The sequence below is a fragment of the Trichechus manatus genome, unplaced genomic scaffold, assembly GCF_000243295.1.
Source record: "Trichechus manatus latirostris isolate Lorelei unplaced genomic scaffold, TriManLat1.0 scaffold00150, whole genome shotgun sequence".
Classification (NCBI taxonomy): Eukaryota; Metazoa; Chordata; class Mammalia; order Sirenia; family Trichechidae; genus Trichechus; species Trichechus manatus.
In genome coordinates this window covers 2,187,645-2,208,477 of record NW_004444086.1, presented here as the reverse complement: position 1 = coordinate 2,208,477, position 20,833 = coordinate 2,187,645, and the positions used below count along the sequence as shown (strand labels likewise).

The 20,833-nt window shown below is 36.4% G+C and overlaps 1 protein-coding gene across 5 annotated transcripts in view; it reads right to left on the bottom strand.

The window, feature by feature from the left end:
* Positions 1–20,833, bottom strand: part of CAMK2D (calcium/calmodulin dependent protein kinase II delta) — a 376,805-nt gene that overhangs the window by 148,999 nt on the left and 206,973 nt on the right. For all 5 annotated transcript variants that reach the window (XM_012558245.2, XM_023740191.1, XM_004385901.2 and 2 more), the window contains exon 4: positions 16,863–16,917. In XM_012558245.2, coding sequence (XP_012413699.1) covers positions 16,863–16,917 — 55 coding nt within the window. The remainder of the gene's footprint in view (positions 1–16,862; positions 16,918–20,833) is intronic.

Genomic DNA, 20,833 nt, shown 5'->3' with positions numbered 1-20,833 from the left:
AAAAAAAAAAAAAAAAAAAAAAGCCCTCCATTAACATTCAGCCTGAAGGCAGAGAAGATAAAAACAAATCACTCAAAACTAAATCCAAGCACACCAAATTCGTTGCCAGTAAGTCAATTCCAACTTATAGCAACCATATAGGACAGAGTAGAACTGCCCCCCTAGGGTTTCCAAGGTGCAGCTGGTGGATTCAAATTGCCGACCTTTTGGTTAAGAGCCAAGCTCTTAACCACTGTGCCACCAGGGCTCTAATACTTCACCATTAAATTTTCATAAACATTTAAGTTTTGCTAAAGAGTGAACATAGAGCACCATGCCATTCATAGCATCATCTTCAGTGTCCGGCAAACCTAACTCTAAGTCCTGGTACAGCTACCTACTCTGGCACCTTGGACAAGGAAATTAAATTTTCTTGCCTCAATTTCCTTATCTGTAAATAGGAATAATAATAATAATAATATACAGCTTATAGAGTTACTGTGCAGGTTAAATTAAACAATGTGTAATGACAAACTTACCACAGTTTGTGTGGGGGGAAGTTAGGAGGGTTATAGTAAGTACTTAACTAATGTTAGCTATTATTAAGGTCAGATATGCCTTTGCAAACATCAAATGACTTTCCAATAATATAATGTATCAGATAAGGGCAGTTAACTAAACATTCACTTAAGTAAATTTCATGTAGGTATAAAATGCCTTTTTACTCTTAGGTTTTACTCACGTAGCTCAGACTTCTAGTTAGCAGACAACAAGTCAACATCATAGTCCCTAAAACTCATTTTTGTACTGCAACACTCAAAAGGAAGAACATGGTGTTTATTTTCAATCCCTTTCTGTTTTATTTAGGTAAGACTACAGGAATAACAAACGAGAATGCACATATTAAGGTGGCCAACAAGGAAAATAAAGTTAAGACCGAAGCATGAAGTTACAGAAACAAATCTTGAAGTATAATCATATATGGAAAATAATCTTACTTCTACAGAATATTAGTAACTGTCACCCTGGTGGCACAGTGGTTAAGAGCTGAGCTGCTAACCAAAAGGCTGGCAGTTCGAATCTATCAGCTGCTCCTTGGAAACTCTATGGGGCAGTTCTACTCTGTCCTATTCAGTCGCTTTAGTTGTAATCGACTCGACGGCAACTGGCCTTGGTTTGGGTTTTTGGGGTTACTTATAAAGCTTTCCTGCAACTCCAGGCATAAACTTTAAGTCCTAATAAATACTATAAGTCCTAAGGCACTATGCCTCCTATTTATTATTTCACTTCTATTTAAAGTCCCCAAATAGAATTGATTGCATTTGAATTATGGTGCTGATGAAGAATATTGAATATAGCATGGACTGCCAGAAGAACAAACAAAACTGACTTGGAAGAAGTACAGCCAGAATGCTCCTTAGAAGCTAGGATGGTGAGTCTTCATGTCACATACTTTGAACATGTTATCAGGAGGCATCAGCCCCTGGAGAAAGACATCATGCTTGGTAAAGCTGAGGGTCAGTGAAAAAGAGGAAGACCCTCAAGGAGACGGATTGAGACAGTGGCTGCAACAATGGGCTCAAACATAACAATGATTGTGAGGATGGCGCAGGACCCGGCAGTGTTTCATTCTGTTGTATATAGGGTCGCTATGAGTTGGAATCAACTTGACAGTACTTAACAACAACAGCAGCAAATATTTTAAGTTTTATGACTGTCAGCTAGGTACACCCTTAAAAACGGTCCGTATCCTCACTAAAGACAAGAAATCAAATATTGATGATATCATTCATCCAGAATAGTGGTTTTCTTTGTTCAAGTAAGAGCAGGCAGGAAATATTTGTTACTGCCCATGAAAATGCCCCAAGCGGGTCAACATTTCTGGAAGGGGTTGAATAGTTCTCAAATTCTAAAAGAAGATATTAAAAAAGCAAACAAAAGTGGCTTTCTTTCCAAAGATTCCAATAAAGAATGTGACCACTGAAGGAATATATTAGGCCATGTACACACTGCATGCTTCAATCTTGGTACTTTGTGGGTTTAGAAAAATGACAGGAATGACTTCAATTGCTTAATAATTACAGTCATTAGCATCAGTCTCCCAGGGTAAGTGAATTTTTCATTTTCCTTGCTGGCTAAAAATAAAAAACGAAAACGTCTCCAAGAAAAAAAAATCAAGCTAGATGGTACATATTGACACGTCACATAAGTAAGTATCCAAACAATCAAGAAAAATAAAATTTTAAATTTAAGTACATCATGATTATTGGATTTTTAGAACATTAACATCCATTTTGATCATACAGGCATAGCTACTTGCCATTTCTTGAAATGTGTGGTATGATGTCACATTTTGCTCCAAAATACAGAGTTGGCTAACTAAACCTCCATTTTTAGTTTTGGCCCAAAATCAATTTCTATGATTGTAAGCATTGTTAATTAAATAGTGCCTAGGCAACTGGACCTTCAAACAGCTGGCACTGTGGCACCATTATGTACCACAAAATAGCAAGTAGATGAAAGAAGACCTAAAATATTTTCTTACAACTCTCCAAACTCTTTACGAAACAATTATGTATTCTCTGCAGAAGTTTCCTCACATGCTTGTTTATGAAAAAAATACCGACTGAGTGCCCACTACGTGGCCAGCACTGTTCTCGTCACTGGGGATATACAAGTGAACAAAACAGAAAATGTCCCTGTACTCACACAGCTTACATTTTAGTGGGTGACACAGATAATTAACAAGATGAATTAAATTTTAATTTATGGTAGGTGAGGTAGTATGATAAGGAAGGTGGGAAAAAAGCAAGGAAGGAGATGCGGAAGAGTCAGTGAAGAAAGAAGGGAAAATTTTAGACTGAGTGGGCAACTCTGGCTTGGATTTTGACTGGGTCCTCCAGCTGCTAGGTTGATAGTAGGCTGGGGAAAGATGAGGGCAGAAAGAGAGAGACTAGCTAAGAAAACTTACAGTGGTCCAGGCAAGAGACGACGGTGCTTTGGGCCATAGTGGGTGCTGTGAAGATGGAGACAAGTTGTTGAATTCTGAATATATTTTCAAATGAATAGGATTTGCTGATCAATCAGATATAGCGTATAAGAGAAACAAAGGATTCAATAATTACTCCAAGGTTTGTGGCCTCGGCAACTGGACTAGCCACTGGCAGGAGAAAGGCTACAAAAGCAAGTTTGGCCATAGGGAGATGAGGGGACAGGTTTTAGAATTTTAAATTCAAGATGCCAATTAGACATCCAGGTGGAGATGGTAAGTAGACAATAGGATATATGAGTCTGGAGATCAGGTAGAAGTCTGAGATGGAGTTATAGATTTGAGTGGCATTAGTTTATAGATGGAATTTAAAGTCACGATACTGAATCAGACACTTAGGAAGTTGAGTAGAAATGGAAAAACAGAAGAAGCCCCACAAGTGAGTGCCTGGAGCACTCTTATGTTTAAACGTTTGGGAGATAAGAAAGAACAGCAAAGACGACACAGAAGGGTGGAAGGAAATTATCTACATGGTAGATTAGAATTATCTGTATGTTATTTTGAATATATGCATTTTGCTAAGTGAATATGCAAAAGATTTTAAATGCCTTGAAGAGAGGGACAAAAATCTTACTCACTGTGGGCCCCAATGACAACACTGTGCCAAGTAGTGTGCCAGGTTAACTATGTTTGTTAAATAAATGAGTAAGTGAATGAATAAATGAATGTAGGATCGTAAGACTTCAGTTTTGTGCAACAAATACCTATTGAGTACTATCTCAATAAATACTGAGCAGGAATTAAGCAAGACACTGGAAAAACAGAGAAAAGTAAGTGGAGATCTATCTAACAGGGCAGTTAAACCAGTAAACTTGGTATTAACCCGTTGCCATCAAGTCAATTCCGACTTAAATTGACCCTGTGGGACATAGTAGAACTACCCCATAGGGTTTCCAAGGCTGTAATCTTTATGGAAGCAGACTGCCACATCTTCCTCCCACTGAGCAGCTGATGTGTTCAAACTGTCGACATTTCATGGTTTAACTTCTTTGCAAGGGCAGCATGGGACCAGTAAACAAAAATTTATCAGGCATGGATGAAAACACTGTGTTCTTTAAAAGAAATGACAGATATCCTCCCCACCTTTTTTTGTTAAGATCTGATATCCTGCCCTCCCCTTTAGTAAGATATATGAGAAATTACAGTGAAAGTCAAAGGAAAATCATATTCAAAATAGTAAATCTACTTTATATAAAATATTTCATAAACAAATCTATCACTGCACTAAAATACAAAGAAGAAAAATGAACAGGATCATAAATTATATAAATATTTTGAAAATTCAATAAAAGTCCAGATAAATGTCAGGTTACTGACTTGAATTCAGAACTTATGAAATTTCAAAATAGTTATGAAAAATCAGTTATATTTCTCTCTGAAATATTCCTTAAGTCAAAAGAAATACCTTATTTAAAACAACTATTCCTGTCTATTCAAATATTAACATATTTATAGCCACACCAACACACAGAAAACATAAATAACAGACACACATAAATGCCTTGCTAGATGGCTAGAGATATTGGTAGCTAAACAGTCAGGTGTGCTAAAAAGCAGACAGATACACAAGCATAATAAAAGAGAGACTAATGTTTAAATACTAACATATTGAAATGACATTATTAGTAAAATACTAGCCACAAAATTATTACTAAATTACCACTGGCCATTTATAATGTGTTAAATATTTCAGTTCTACTTTTTAAAATTGAATTAATTAGTAAACCTATAATTTTTACAAGACTTATCCAGACTACCAGGAAGAATAACTCAGCTAAGTTAGATATTTATCTCACTCCCTCACAGAAATAGCACAGATCATACAACATAAACATATGTTATGTAAAATATCTGTATACATCAAGAATTAATATATGCAATTGAAATTGGTGTAACCTCAATACCTGTTTCTACTTTTTCTGACTTATTTAAAATATCAAATCATTCAAGTCATATATTCAACAAATACTTACTAAGTGCCTACTATGTTTTAGTACTATGTAAATCCTTGCTTCAGTTTATAAAGGGAAGGTCTTTTCTCAAAATATGCTTCAGTGTGTGAAATGTCACGTACTTTCCTTGGGCCTACTCCCCTTATCTTTCTTACTTTAGATGCTTTACTTAATTTTATTCACATAGTCAAAATTCCAAAACACTGAACTGGTACCTATTTCTGAATCTGGTAAATGTCTATTAACAAAATGCCATTGTTTCCTGTTCTCAATTACACAGCTATCAATTTGCTAGTTGAAGCATTTTGAGAGATAAAATATCTGTTTTCTTTAATCTGATTATTGCCGTTATTTTAGAAATGGAATGTTCTAAAAAGACAGAAGTCTTCAACAAAGAGTTGCAGATTCAATTTGTCATCATATCTCATTAATTTTATCTCTTTAATTACTCTCAAAGCACCACATTGTTCTTCATTCCTACTGTACTGCTTAGTCTAGGAAACTAGCATCTCTCATGAGGACTTTAGCATGTTCCCCAACTTGTAGCTAGAATGCCCTTCCTAAACACACATCTCATTTCATCACTCTTCCACTTAGCTCTCCTATTTAAAACTCGGGATCAAGTTTTAGTCCATGGAATGATGAATAAGACTGAGACCTTTCTTTCAGTCTCATGGCCTCAAACTTATGGTCCATCCACACTGACTACCAATTTCTAGAATTTACCAGTCTCTCTCCTCTGGGCCTTTGCACATGTTGCTCCTCTTGGCATTGCAGAAAGGAGTTAGAATCTACGACTAGGTAAATTCTACTTATCCTTCAAATCTCAGTGTAGATGTCTCCATCTCTATGTTCTCATCCCTGCCCCTACTAGGCAGCACTGTCTTCCCAGGAGCTCACCCTGTTTTAGTACTCACCATAAATTATTGTCTCCCTTCCCTGCTAGTCTGTAAGCTCCTTGTTGGCAAGGCTACATCTTATTCACTGTTTTATCTCTAAAACTTAGCTCAGCGCTTGCTATTATAATTAATGCCTGTTATGGATGGAATTGTGACCCCCAAAATATGTGCTGGAATCTTAACCCCTATACTTACGGATGTAATCCCATTTGGAAAGTGTTTTCTTTATTATGTTAATGAGGTCATATCAGTGTGGGGTGTGTCTTAAACCTAATCACTTTTGAGGTATAAAAAAGAGCAGATTAGGCATAGAAACAAGCAAAGACAAATGGGGGAAGCCAGATGCCACATGAAGATCACCAAGGAACCTAGCAACAGAAGCTGAAAGAGATAAAGATTTTCCCTCGGAGCCCAACACAGGAAGAGCCTTCCCCTGCAGCCAGTGCCCTGAATTCAGACTTCCAGCCTCCTAAACTGGGAGAAAATAAATTTCTGTTCACTAACACCACCCACCCACTTGTGGTATTTCCGTTACAGCAGCACTAAGAAACTAAGCACTCAATTAATAGTTGTTGAAATAATGTATCTGCAGAGAATGTCAAAAGTATCAAGGCTTAGGGAGAAACTAATGCAAGCCAGTAGCAGCACTTGCCAAGTTTGGGTGTCTCGAGTAGCAAGTGAAAAGTAAGCAGGGATCAAGTAGGAGTTGGGCTTCTTGCCTACAAAGTCCAGGCTGGGACATGTAATGGATGAGAGCATGGCAGAAACTATCATCACATACTAAAGAAGCTGACTGCTAAACTTAGTCCAACATCTTTTAAATTCTAACTTTTCCAGATTCTCTTACATAGGAGAATGTCACTGACAGTCCACAGGCACTAACTTAAAATGACAATCAATACCGAAGACAGTAATTGTAGCCTTTTCCAAGAAGAACCATCTGACCCAGGAGCTGAAAGGCTTAAGAAACCAGCAGTTTAATAAGCATCAATAATTTTACATTTAATTAATTTTTGGAGAAAATTGTGCTTTCAAAATTTGGTTGAACTAAAGAGGCCGTAAATCTTTTTAATGACTCTGGGCATCAAATTCCCAGTGGTCTGTGATTTAAAAAGTTTTAGTTGTTTTCTGAGAAATAACCACACTACTTATCTATCACTCGTGGCTTCCTTTAGTGTATGAAAAATACACAGGTTAAATTTCTAATTATCTTAAAATATATGTTAAAAATTTGGTCTTGATTTCTGGCCTCTAGCTAACAAATGCCTTGCTTGTCTTTTTAACTCTAAATAATTTAGGCATTTTAATTGAATTTTTTAAAATAATATTTTATTGTGCTTTTGGTGAAGGTCTACACAGCAGTTTAGGTTCCCATTAAACAATTTCTACAAAAGTTGTTCAGTGACACTGCTAACATTTTTCACAATGTGTGAACATTTCCATTCTGGTTGTTACGTTTCCCTTTATCTTGTTTTCCTGCCTCCTTATATTCTCATCTTTGTTTTAAAGTAATTGGTGGCCGTTGGTCTCACGTAAGTGATTTTTTTTTTAAAGGAGCACAGTACTTACAGGAGGTATTCATTATTTTTTGAGCCAACCTGTTATTTACCTACAAGGTGACCTGGGGTCAGTTTCAGTTCAAGGTTTGAAAAGTATCTCAGGGCAATAGTTTTGGAGAACGCTCCAGTCTCAATCAGTCTAGTAGGTCTGGCTTTTTTTTCTTTTAAGGGAGTTGAGGTTCTGTTACATACTTTATCCCATTCTATCAGGGTCCATCTATTACGGCCCTGATTAGAATGGTCAGTGGTGGTGACCGGGCACCATCTAATTCTGGTCTCAGGATAGATGAGATTGTGGTGTGTGTAGACTATTTGTCCTGTAGACTAGTTTTTTCTTTGAGTCTTTGGTTTCCCTCTTTCTCTTTCGCCCCAGACAAGTAGAGACCAACAGTTGTATCTTAGATGGCTGTTCACAAGCTTTTAAGACCCCAGACATTACTCACCAAACTAGGATGTAGAACATAACTTTATGAACTATATTATGCCAATTGCCCAAGATGTCCTACAAGACTATGGTCTTAATGCTGCAGACCCAGAAATCCATCCCATAAGGTGTTCAGTTATGTCTAAGAAGTATCTGTAACTGTCTCCTATGTGCTTTATTATATATATATGAATATATGTGCGTACAGTCACATAAATGCATATACATGTACATAAGCATACACCTATATATAGACATATATACCTATACAGTTGCTCCATGGGAGAAAAACGTGGCAGTGTGTTTCTGTAAAGATTACCACTTTGGAAACCCTATGGGAAAGTTCTATTCAGTCCTACAGGGTGGCTGTGAGTTGGAATCGACTTGATGGCAATGATTTATACACATATATGCCTACATACATACATATAAAAAACCAAACCCACTGCCGTCAAGTCGATTCCAACTCATAGTGACCCTGTAGGACAGAGTAGAACTGCCCCATAGGGTTTCCAAGGAGCAGCTGGTGAATTTGAACTGCTAACCTTTTGATTAGCAGGCGAGCTCTTAACCACTGTGCCACCACAGTTTCATATACATATACATATATACCTGTACATACATTTTTTGGTTGTTTTTGCTGTTGTTTCAGTATTATACATGTCATAGCAATTACCAATAGGTCCTTCTTTTTTGTGCCCTTTTTAGTGACATCATTTATCTTCATCAAGCTGTATACACTTCACCCTCATTTGCTTTTACCTTTCCCATCAACAAAAATAACTACAGTCTACTATCTAGAGAGTGAATCCCCCTTCCCTTCCCCATCCCTGGTAACCATTAATGAATATTAGTTTCTATATATTTACTTGTTCATGTTATTTCACAAAAGTGAGAACATACTATATATATAGTATGTGTGTGGTTGACTGATTTCACTCAACATAATGTCCTCCAGGTTCATTCATGTTCCAAGATGTTTTGAGAACTCATTTTTCTTTATCACTTAGTAGTATTCCATTGTATGTATGTACATTTTGCTTTATCCATTCATCCACTAATGAGCACTTAGGTTGTTTCCATCTTTTCGCTGTTGTGTGCTAATTGGATTTTTTTTATTAATTCAGTATTTTTAAAAAATATTGTCAGTTTCAGGAAGTCCTAAATTCTATAACATTTTCTCCTACTTTATAAAGATGAATACGAAGGAGTAGATATATCAACAAGAAATCCTGAGTTACATTATAGAAAGAATGAAAATAACAAGGATGATGTAGATACATCACCAAGAAATTCTGATTCTCATCAAAGAGTGAAAATTACTAAAGTGAACAAATGAAATAGAAATTGGCCTTCTAGAATCTAAAACAATTATTCCTGACTAATTCCAAAGAAGCCATCAGATAAGATTTATCATGAAGAGTTTCCTTGCTTACATAGACTGCAAACTAAAGAGTAGTTATGATGCAAGGCTGTACCTTATCTCACACAAACTGAAAGCGCTCATTAATATTTAAAAAAAAAAAAAAAGCCATGATGTGTGGGTGGTATGGTTAGTTTTACCACTGTGGATCACCATAATACACGAGAAGAAGCCAAGCCTGTATTTTGACTTCCACTCAAAAAAGAATCTGCACTTTTTTGTTTTAATTTCATTTTAAAAATAGCCAGGGTATTTTTATTCAAAAACAACTTCAGTTTTCTAAATACAAACAAGAAATATAGTATATTTATAGCAACAGGATTTCTTTGTTACTTAAATATCCTCCATTTTATGTTAGACTGACTGTTTCTCACATAAAACTAACAATTAACAATTAAATTCATGGACTCTGTTCTATAAAGTATTTTAAAAGGAATTTACCTCGATTCTAGTATAGCCAACTATACCTCTGATCTTTCCTCCAAACCACATATGCAGCACAGTATGATGGTACAAGTCACACTATATTTTAATGGTTTATTTTTCTGTCTCTTGAACAGACCAAACAGCTTTATTACTGTACCTTCATATTTTGATCTGTGTGAAAATTATTTTTACTACTACTGTTTGCTAAGTACACTATAACAGTGATGCCAATCAGATGAAATACAGCATTATGCAGATTTTAAAAGGGATAAAATTTGCTGTGAATAATAGGTAAAAGGCATTCAGAAAAATCAAACCAGCCTTACCTCTCCCCCACCCCCTACCAAAAAAGATTTAATAATCACTGGAATATATATGGAATATATATGCCTTATGAAATATAGAAGCATGTGATCAGGATAATAGAAGAATTCTACTAAATAACCATAGGGATGACCAAGTGACTAGGGCTATACACCAGATGTTTTCACAGATGCTGTGAGATTTGTTACACCACATTTGCATATGTTTTGTAAATATTGCTGACTTTCTGGTTATGCAATCAAATATTCTAGTAGATGGAAGTGTGCCATGAACATAACAAGTGCGAGATTGCTTTTAGCTCTTTAAAAGGCAGAAACTATCATTTCTCTTCCCTTCAACTGGCTTATCCCCAGTGCCTGGAAGAGTGAGAACATAGTAAGTGTGTATTTGCTGAATGAAGGACTCTTTCCAAGGACATGATTATGCCTGACTCAACTTCAGTTCTTCCCACTGTGTTTCCTGATATCCCTGATTAAATGAAGGTTGGCTTGCTCTCTCAAACCCCTGCATAACTCTCTTATCGCTTTTGCCATATTAGGGCTAAATCACAGATGTTCTGAAGTCATTGAATCCCTCTTGTGAAATATAAAATTTTTGAAAAAGGGATGGTATCTGACTAATCCTTTGTTCCTGGTATTACCAACAAAAGTAGTCCAAGATGTGTAGTTTGAAAAAGTATTTTTAATATTATGATATAATTTCAAATATGGGAAAAGGAAAAATATACGTTTTCCTAATAATAACTATAGATTACATAAGGTGACAGGCTCTCTGGCCAGTAGAAATATGATAAAATGGGGCAGGGGAAAGCAGTACATCAGATTCTCTCAGAGGGTTTCTTTCTGAATTTATCAAAATGGGACATTTATTTTAAAATGTTGGAAAACACTGTCTTTTTCCTAAAGGGCTGAGCACAGTGTTTTCCACTTAGTGGGCACACATTATATATCTGATGAATAGAATTTCTTACCTAGAGACCAAAACACAAACATTTCAAAATACAGAAAAAAGAAATACTCCACTTACCAAGATGTCCTTTGGCTAGGAAAAAAAGTTTTTTTTAAATATTGAATAATAGCATTTTTCTCTAATAGTTTAGACTCTTAAGATATTTTTTAATATTTAAAAATAACATCAGGAGTCCCATTAATTCTACAGGAAATCTCAAGTTGATGAGAACAGTATCCTGACCTCATAAAAGAGAAAAGGACTTGATAGATGTCTAACAAATTTTTCCCTTAGTCCTCCAGCCTCATTCTATACAAAGAAAATGAGGCTTAGAGAAAAGATAATGCTAAATATTATCCCTGAGTAGTTTTGAGACAAGGAGCCCTGGTGGTGCAATGGTTAAGCTTGGCTGCTAACTAAAAGGTCAGTGGTTCTAACCCACCAGTAACCCTGTGAGAGAAAAGACCTGGGAAACTGCTCTCGTAAAGATTACAGCCTAGGAAACCCTATAGGGCAGTTCTGTTCTATCATATAGGGTCACTATGAGTCAGAATCAACTCCTGGGCACCTAACAACAATAAAGCTTTGAGGCTGAAACTTAAATCTTTTCACTCTCAGTCAGCACTCTCTCCAATAAATCTTAATCTAATCTCTCTGCTTTAGTTCCCTAGTGAGATTACAAAAATTCAACCCAAATGTTATTCATACATACATATATATATTTTTCCATAGCTTAGGGAGAACTGTGAAATTTCTGTACTTTGTTAAATGTATTTACCCAGCATGCACATGATGCAGATCTTCTCTGATACACAATTCCTGAAACATATATGTCACTTACCTTTAGATGACTGCCCTTGTGTCAAGGCCTTATTTCACATCAGTCCTAGAAATGGACTGGATCTGTCTTACCTGCTTAAGGCCAAGGTCTCTGCCTACAGGTGCCTACCTTGGAGACTAGATTCTAGATTCATGTTTTCACTTTCCTGTGTTCTCTTGGATTTCAGATAAACCTACATCTCTATAAATATAGCCCCTCTTGCTTCCCAGAGTTGCTGGGGTGTCCCTGAAAATCCTGCTAGGCACAAAACCTGATGAAGGATGATACTAAAAAATTGGGGCCCTTCATTATTTGCTGCAAAAGTGTTTTTGCTTTTTGCAGGCCTTTCCTACTGATTCTTGAATCTATTTGTAAAAATGACCACTAATGGTTTGTGCTTAGAAATGGTTTATAGAAAAATTTGAATTAAAAAAAAAAAAATTTTAAATGGCAAGAAAAGACTGTAATTTTTCATAGAATTCATGGCTTATTCTACTTTGCTTTTTTAGAAAAGGAAAAGTATTCCATTAGAAGAAGACTCAATACACCTATAAAAACAGAACTTCCCATTAGATTCTGAATTGCTGACATTCCACAGAAAGTATGCACAAGCACCACATTGCCAAAACCATCATCAAAAGGACAAACACAAGGAACATTCCTTCTTTAGGAACTTAATAGTTATTTTATATTGCAGCTGATTGGCTAAGTCTCTTCCAATTTTCCCATATGAGTATTTCATTGATATCTTAAAGCCATTCTTTTTAAAACTATATTTAAAATACGCATTTTTCTAAAACTACTTACTTTCCTCTGCGTAGACGACCACTAAAACAATTAGGTAATTTTGAGGAAATATCCATCTATATCTGTTATGATCTCTTTTTCATTATCTACAGTTTTAACCACTGTTTTCTGATTGTCTCTAGAGCTGCGTACTGTATTGGATTGTGTTTAACTAGTTTATTGATCTCATTTATTGGATGAGAACTGCTGATAAAGCTTCTCTTAAACTTGAAGCAGGGAAGAATAGTTGCAATGAGTCTGAGCTCTTCATTCTAAAAGCAGAGGTTCAACTGCTTGACTCAGGAAGTAACGTAAGTCAGCATATTTCAAATTACTATGGCTAGCACGTAAACTTTCACCCTCAGGAGTCTCTTCACTTTGGTTTCAGAGACATTAATAACATGAATAAATATCATTGCTACCGGTGTGGTCTACTGTATTTGAAAATCTTATTTTGTTTTCAGGTTACTATGTTCTCATGTTTTTCACTAATTATAAACTGCTGAACTAAAAAAAAAGATGCATGAAAAAATGAACTTTATTCTAAACTATGTGATAAATAACTTGATCATTGTGGGAAAGTGGCATATCATGGGAAGGAAAGGTGCCTTCCTTTTACATTTAATTTAACACGGAAGTGCTTCTTGGAACCGTGATCAGATCCAATTCTGAACAATGGTACTAAGGTAAAGAGCATTAACAAAATTTTTTCCATTCAAGTATGCATCACAATATGAAGCACATATCTCAGTTTATAATACCATACCTTTGATTTACATAGAAAAAGAGCTTTGACAAATTATATCTATTGAGAAATAACAACTGATCTAGTTCTGGATAAAAGAGAATAGATGCATTTTTCCTCACTTCTCTTGCTAATTTCAGCAAAACTCCCTGGACATTACATATAAAACAAACATAAGAAGACTCTGAAAGGTAGAGAGAAGGCAGCAGATGAGCTAGGAATGACATGGAAGTGAATTCTCCATTGTGTTTATTTTTTTGCTGGACTAGGTATGGGAAAGCTGGCAACCCGGAAACACCAACAGGCTCAGACAAAAAAAAGCCTTAAGAAAAGCCAGCTCTCTCTAGCCAAACAACCAGCAAAGGAGCAGAGTAACAGGACACAAAAAATTCAGACAATAACTGTCCTACTCTAGTCAAACACCATGGAAAACACCGTGCCCCAACTCCATCCCTGTCAATGAAGGCCAAGTGGGGAGCTTAGACCTCTATGCTATACCAGCTATAACAGGGTGCGCCAACACGTGGCAGGGTGGTGTCAGAAAAGGCCAAATGGAAAGCCTGTAATCCCATCCTGCCCAGAAGTAAGGAGGCACATCCCCCAGGGTGTCAGTGGAGGCTAAATGAGAAACTTGGGGCTTTTACGCCTACCTGGCAGTAATGAGGTAATAACGTTTTACCCTCACTGGTATAGTTTCAGAAAATCTTGCTAAAACAGGAGATTTAAATAAAATATAGAGTCTCATAAATAATATGCAAAATCTAGGCTACAATGTAAAATCACCCATCATACCAAGAACCAGGAAAATCTTGATTTGAATGAGCGAGGACAATCAATAGACATCAACAACCAGATGACAAAACTGTTGGAATTATCTGACAAGGATTTGTAAGCAACCATAATAAAATTCTTCAATGAGCAATTACAAGTACACTTGAAACAAACAAAAAACAGTAAGTCTCAGAAAAGGAAAAGCAGATATAAAGAAGATCCAAATGAACTGGTAGAACTGAAGAATATAATAGAAAACAAAAAAATTAATTGATGAGCTCAACAGCAGAATGGAGGAAAATAGAGGAAAGAATCAATGAACTTGAAGATAGAACAACAGAAGTTACCCAATCAGTACAACAACAAAATAGACAAAAAAAACCAAACAAAAAAAAAAGAAAAAGAAAACAGAGCCTCAGGGATCCATGGGGTAATAATATGTCTAATACATGTGTCATGAGTGTTTCAGAAGGAGAGGAGAAAGATGGTGAGGCAAAAAGGTATGCAAAGAAATAAGGCTAAAAATTTCTCAAATTTGGTAGGAGACATAACTTTACAGATTCAAGGGGCTAAGTGAACCTTAAATAGGATAAATCCTAAGAAATCTAGGCTAAGATACATCGTAGTCAAACTAAAGACAAGGGGAATCTTTTTTTAAGCAGTCTGAGAGAAATAATATATTGACTACAGGAGAAAAACAATTAGAATGACAGCAGATTTCTTATAGAACACCAAGGAAGTGGCATGACATTCAAAGAAAATGACTGTTAGTCAATCCTATGTCCAGCAAAAATATCTTTCAGGAATGAAAGGGAAATCAAGACATTCTCAAAAAAGGAAAACTAAGAATTTATTGCCAACAGACCAACCCTGAAAGAATGGCTAAAGGAAGTTCTTCAAACAGAAAGGAAATGACAAAAAAAGAATCCTCGGACATCAAGAACATAGCAACATAGAAAGTAAAAATATGAGCTCTAAGAGAGGACTGAAGGGGAAGGACTACTAGCACAGCATGGAGTCATGTCAAACTACACCCACATGAGCAAGCCATGGATGGACTGTGTCTGTGCAGAGAAGCCTGCACAGAAGAACTGCTCATAAGCAAAGCTATTGTCTCTTTCTACAGCATATGCATGGAACACCAATGTGGCAGGCATGCTTGGCATGCTAACCCAACCAACAGGCAAGACTCCCGTACTTTCTTGATAGCAGAACTATGATTTAGTTCTTCGTTGGCATTCATGTGATGCAGGGGAGACCAGTTCCCTACCCAGACCTATTGACAGAATTATGATGGGCTTATGCCAATTGTTGTAATTCCATTCCCTTTGCCAATACCTGGTTCAGACATGGGCATGAGAAGCAATTCTAAAGAAGGATCCTTTAGCAGATATTTTCTGAGGGGCTGCTGGGAAAGGTTTTCTCATAGATAAAGATATATACAATGAATTAACATTCTCTTTTTTCTGCCTTTGGAAGTCAATGTGATATATGAAACTGAGGCAGCCAACTTGTGACCATAAAGGGAGCCTGTATATGAGGATAAGCTCACATGTTGCAAAGAGCAGACAGAAAGATGAAAAGAAGGTGGTTTTTAAAAGACATCACTGAACAGCTGTATTAACCAAATCTAGTACCACCATACTCATATTCTGTGAAGTGATACATTTTTCTTACTTATCCCTCTCAAAAACTCCTTTGTAAACATCACTATAAAATGCTGGAAGAGTAGTCCATTATATGAACATACTGTCCTTACACAACTGTTTCCCTATTACTGTACCCTTGTTTTTCTCTTCTTTTTTCCATTAAAAAGGATACTGCAACAAACATCTTCCGGCATAAAGCTTTATCTGCATGAAGGGTAGACTTTCCATGGATTTTGCTCCTAGAAGTATACTATGTCAAAGAGTATGGACGCTTTTGAGTTTCTTGATATGTAGCATCAAACTGATTTCCAGAAAGTGTGTATTGATTAAATTCCTACTAGCAATATGTGTAGCCTGTCTCATATCCTTGCTATCCAAAGTAGGCACTGTGGGTTGGCTACCCAGGAACCATTATTTTCCTTTCATCCTTGTTGATAGAACCAAAGTTTGTAAATCCTGAGTAGTCTAGATCAATCTTGTTAATCCCATTCCTGTTGCTAGTGAGTGGTAACAGGTGGGCACGTAAACCCAGTCCTGGTCAATGACATTAAATAGGGGGTGAACCGGGTAAGTTTTTCATTTTTAAGAACAAGAGACAATGTCTTTCACTGGACATTTCCATATCTGCATGCAACATCCTGAACCGTGCCAGTCTAAGGACAAAGCCAAAGAACTGGAGTAAAGAATGGGAGCTTGATGATGTTGCTGAACCCTCGAATTAAGCAACCCTTGATCCACCTTTCCTTGGGTTCTTTTTATGTAAGATAACAAACCACACACAGCTCAAAAAAATTCCAACAGAAAATTTTGCTTGTCAGACATTTTTTTTACCCTAAGGTTAAACTGATAGCTACTTATGATATACAATTCATAATCCAAAAGGAAACAGACTTAAAACCTGTTTCACGTATAACAATTAATTTAAATTTTAAATAAACACTGTTGAGCAGCCATCTCTTTTCAAAAAGAATTAGAGATGAATATAACTAAAATTAAAAAATACTATTATGGTCATTAATTTGGACTGTACAATGAGAAAAATCATGTTTAATTAAAAATGGTCTTAAAATAGATTACCAAAATAAATGAATACAAAGTGTGTACTTACAAATCAAACACCAAGTAATGGAAGCCCTCTTCTGATATGCTGTCATGAAGCCGCACTAAAGAAAAAAAACAGAGAAGGTCTGTGTTGTATGTATACCAATCATCAACACTGAGCCAGACTCTTAACACTCCTAACAGGCATCAGGACTCCTACTAGAAACATTAGCATCACTCTTTATTTTAGCCTCTGATAAATCAGTGTTCTTTACAACAAGGCTTGGGTTCAGACAGACTCAAGGCTTGGCTACTGGGTCTGATAATTATTAACTGTATGATCTTAATGATAATAGTACCTACATTTTATACAACTGTTGTGAACACTGAATGAGACAATACAAATAAAATAATCCACATATTGCTAAGCAGTTGCTGTTATTAGGTGCTGTCAAGTAGATTCTGACTCATAGAGACCCCATGTGACAGAGTAGAACCCCCTTTTAAGGTTTCTTGGCTGTAGTCTTTATGGAAGCAGATTGCCAGGTCTTTCTCCCACAGAGCGGCTGGCTGTGTTTGAACCACCAACTTTTCGGTTAGCAGCCAAGCGCATAACCAAGAGTAAACACTAAATAAAATCCACATATTCAATGTTATCAAGTTCTAGCAATTCCTCCCCTATGAGTCTCTTCCTTGCCATTCCATCTGCTATCACTCTAGTCCAGGTCCTCACCAATTCATGCCTTGATCACTGTAATAGGCAGCAAGAGGGATCACTTTAAGGTCTACTAATTGATCTCCCTGCCTCTGCTCTCCCTTTTTTCCAGACATTCCTACATACCTCTCCCTGACCAATCTGTCAAACTGCAGTTTTTATTATGCTATTTCTTTGCTTAAGATGCCAAATCCATTTACCAAGTCACTAGCCAAAAATATACAGCTAGCACTTTTAATTAAAAAATCCACTAGTTCTTCAAATTAATACAACTTTAAATTTTCCAAGGAGCTAGAATTTCACCGATAACTTCAGCCAGAAACAATGTTTCTCTCTTTTAAATTTAAAATACTCATTGTCTACTCTAAACTAAATCATGATGTAATACTTACATATTGCTTTGTTTGCTATTTATTTTTACATAAGCACCCCCCCCACCCCACATCCCGTTCCCAAAGATGGTAAACTTTTCCAGAACAGAGACTGATGTTCTTCTTTTCTAATTACCCAAATCACCTGGGGTGCCGTGACCTTCACTGGGTATAGCAGAGGACAAGGAAAGCAACAAAGTCACAGGGCACAACTGCTTGCATAAAGTCATCACAAACAGAGAATGATCTCTACTACTACCTGTCCTTGGTATGTTTCCCATGCAGTGATCGCCACCAAGTAGAAAATGTGGATTCAAAAGGACATTTAGGCTACCACACAAACTACAACCATCTATGGAGGGAGTATGCGGTGCCCATAAGATTTTCAAGCTCATAAACTTAATATAATCTCCTTTCTTTACAATCTAGTTCCATCCACTTCAGATCTCATCCTTGGCCCACTGTAAAAACCCTTTCCAAACTGCTCTCCAAAAACTTCTCCAAGGTGGAGAAAGCGAGACTTTTGCTTTATCCCCATTATAGACTATCATTGGTAAAATGGAGCCCTGGTGGCACAGTGGTTAAGAGCTTGGCTGCTAACCAAAACATCAGCAGTTGGAATCCACCAGCCACTCCTTGGAAACCCTATGGGGCAGTTCTACTCAGTCTTACAGGGTCGCTATGAGTCGGAATCAATTCGATGGCAATGGTTACAGTTTTTTTTATCAGTAAAATGTAAATTTTCTATTATCATCAACACAAGGAGGGGTTCCCTTAATGTAGGCAACTGTGAGACCATGCAATTCAGTCTTTAGACCCTCTAGTCCACTTGGCTTTTGAGTGCATGAAACATAAACACTCTGCAGTCTCCCCTTCCTAGTTTTATTTTTCTCATATTGTTACCCTTGAATCCACTGACTTAGCGTATTCACTTTTGCTAATTTAATCTAACACTGCTCATTTCTTCAGTATATAAAGTTTTCTTCTCATCAATATTACCAAATAGGAACTATATCTTGTAAGTCTTGGCATACCTCAAAAAGAACTGACATAGTATTTTCATAAAATAGTGTTTGAGCAACAACTATACCAGGTGCTGTGCACTCTTTCAGGGTACAGAAATTTTCAACAAAGCTCGTTATACCTGTATATGTCTAAAATAAAATGATTAATGCACAAGCAATTGTCCTGTAACTTTAAATGTGTGAATGGCATTGTTCAATCTGCCTGTGTCAGAGACGCCTGCCACTATTGTTTAAGGTAATACTGACAAACATTATCAAAAGTTTGGCTTGATGAGGTATTTTCTACTCATGGTCATTCAGTACAGTAAAGAAAGCCAGGTCATGGCTACTAACGCACTGCTCAGGCTTTCTGGAAAGACACAGTCTCACAGATAAACACACTGACCACCTGTAACACGATCTGTGTTTGAGTTCAAGTAACGACAGGACTACTTAAATAATGCTACCTTATTTTTCTTTGCCAAATTTATTAGATAATTCAAAATGTACCAAGTATTCACAATTATCCTGCGAAAATAAGACGGGTGCCTATGCTATCAATGTTAAAATGTAAAAATCACAATGTGAGCAGGAGAAAATTCAACATTTCTCTCTTCCATTGAGTCAAGATAAAAGTTTCAATTGGAGGTGTGATCTCAGGTGTTCAGATGAAAGGGTGGAAAAGCTGAACAAAGAAGGATATTTCAGGTAAAGCTGGAGAAGAAATACTAATTTGTGGTTATATCTGGAATAAAATTATCTTAATACAATTACCATTAGCTTATTAATACTTGTAAACAATCACCATTTGGAAATGAATTATTTTTTGAACAAATCAACAGTTACTTAAATGCATGTGTAATGATCAAACATATGATATGGCTTTTGGTCAAAACCAGTGTCACAAAAACATTAGTCAACAAGCACATGACAATGGTTAAAGACAAACCATTTGGTCAGGTTCATTCCTTTTGCAATACACAATTCCAAAATAATCTCTAGTATTTCTAACTGTTTGACCATGTGAGTTAAATCTGAATGAATGATGATACTGATAGCAGAAAGAAGTCAGCATCATCCTCACTTGGAATAAATATATACACATTTTTTCTTTCTCCCTTTACTCCTTCCATCCTTATATCCCTCCCTACTTTCCTTCCACTCTTTTCTTTTGTTCATGTTTTTTTTTCTTAAAATAACGAAGTTAAAAAAAAATCAGAACTATATGAAATTGTCACAATTTCTACTTACTAACAAAACTGTAATAAAATGCATGCGAAAGCTGGACAATGAATAAGGAAGAATGAAGAAGAACTGACGCCTTTGAGTTGTGGTGTTGGCGAAGAATATTGAATATGCTATGGACTGCCAAAAGAATGAATACATCTGTCTTGAAAGAAGTACAGCCAGAATGCTCCTTAGAAGGGAGGATGACAAGACTTTGTCTCACATATTTTGGACACGTTATCAGGAGGGATCAGTCCCTGGAGAAGGGCATAATGCTTGGTAAAGTGGAGGGTCAGCAAAAAAAGAGGAAGACCTTCAATGAGATGGACTGACACAGTGGCTACAACAATGGGCTCAAGCATAACAACGATTGTGAGGATGGCACAGGACTGGGCAGTGTTTCATTCTTTTGTACATAGGGTCGCTATGAGTCGGAATCAACTTGACGGCACCTAACAATAGCGACAACATATAATACAGTATTTACAGGAACTTTCTACATGTTTACCATTACACTGAGAATGGGGTTGTTTCCTTTTAAAATTTTAACTCTTCATTACTCTCAGAGTTAATTATATGTCTATACATTCTGGAAGACAGTGTCTTACACAGTCACAAACATCATCTATTTCTCTTCAAGCCTTTTCTGTCAGTCAAAAATATCCTTCATATTCATCCTTTTTTTCCTTTTTAACAGTTGTCAAGGGTTGAAAATTGTGTT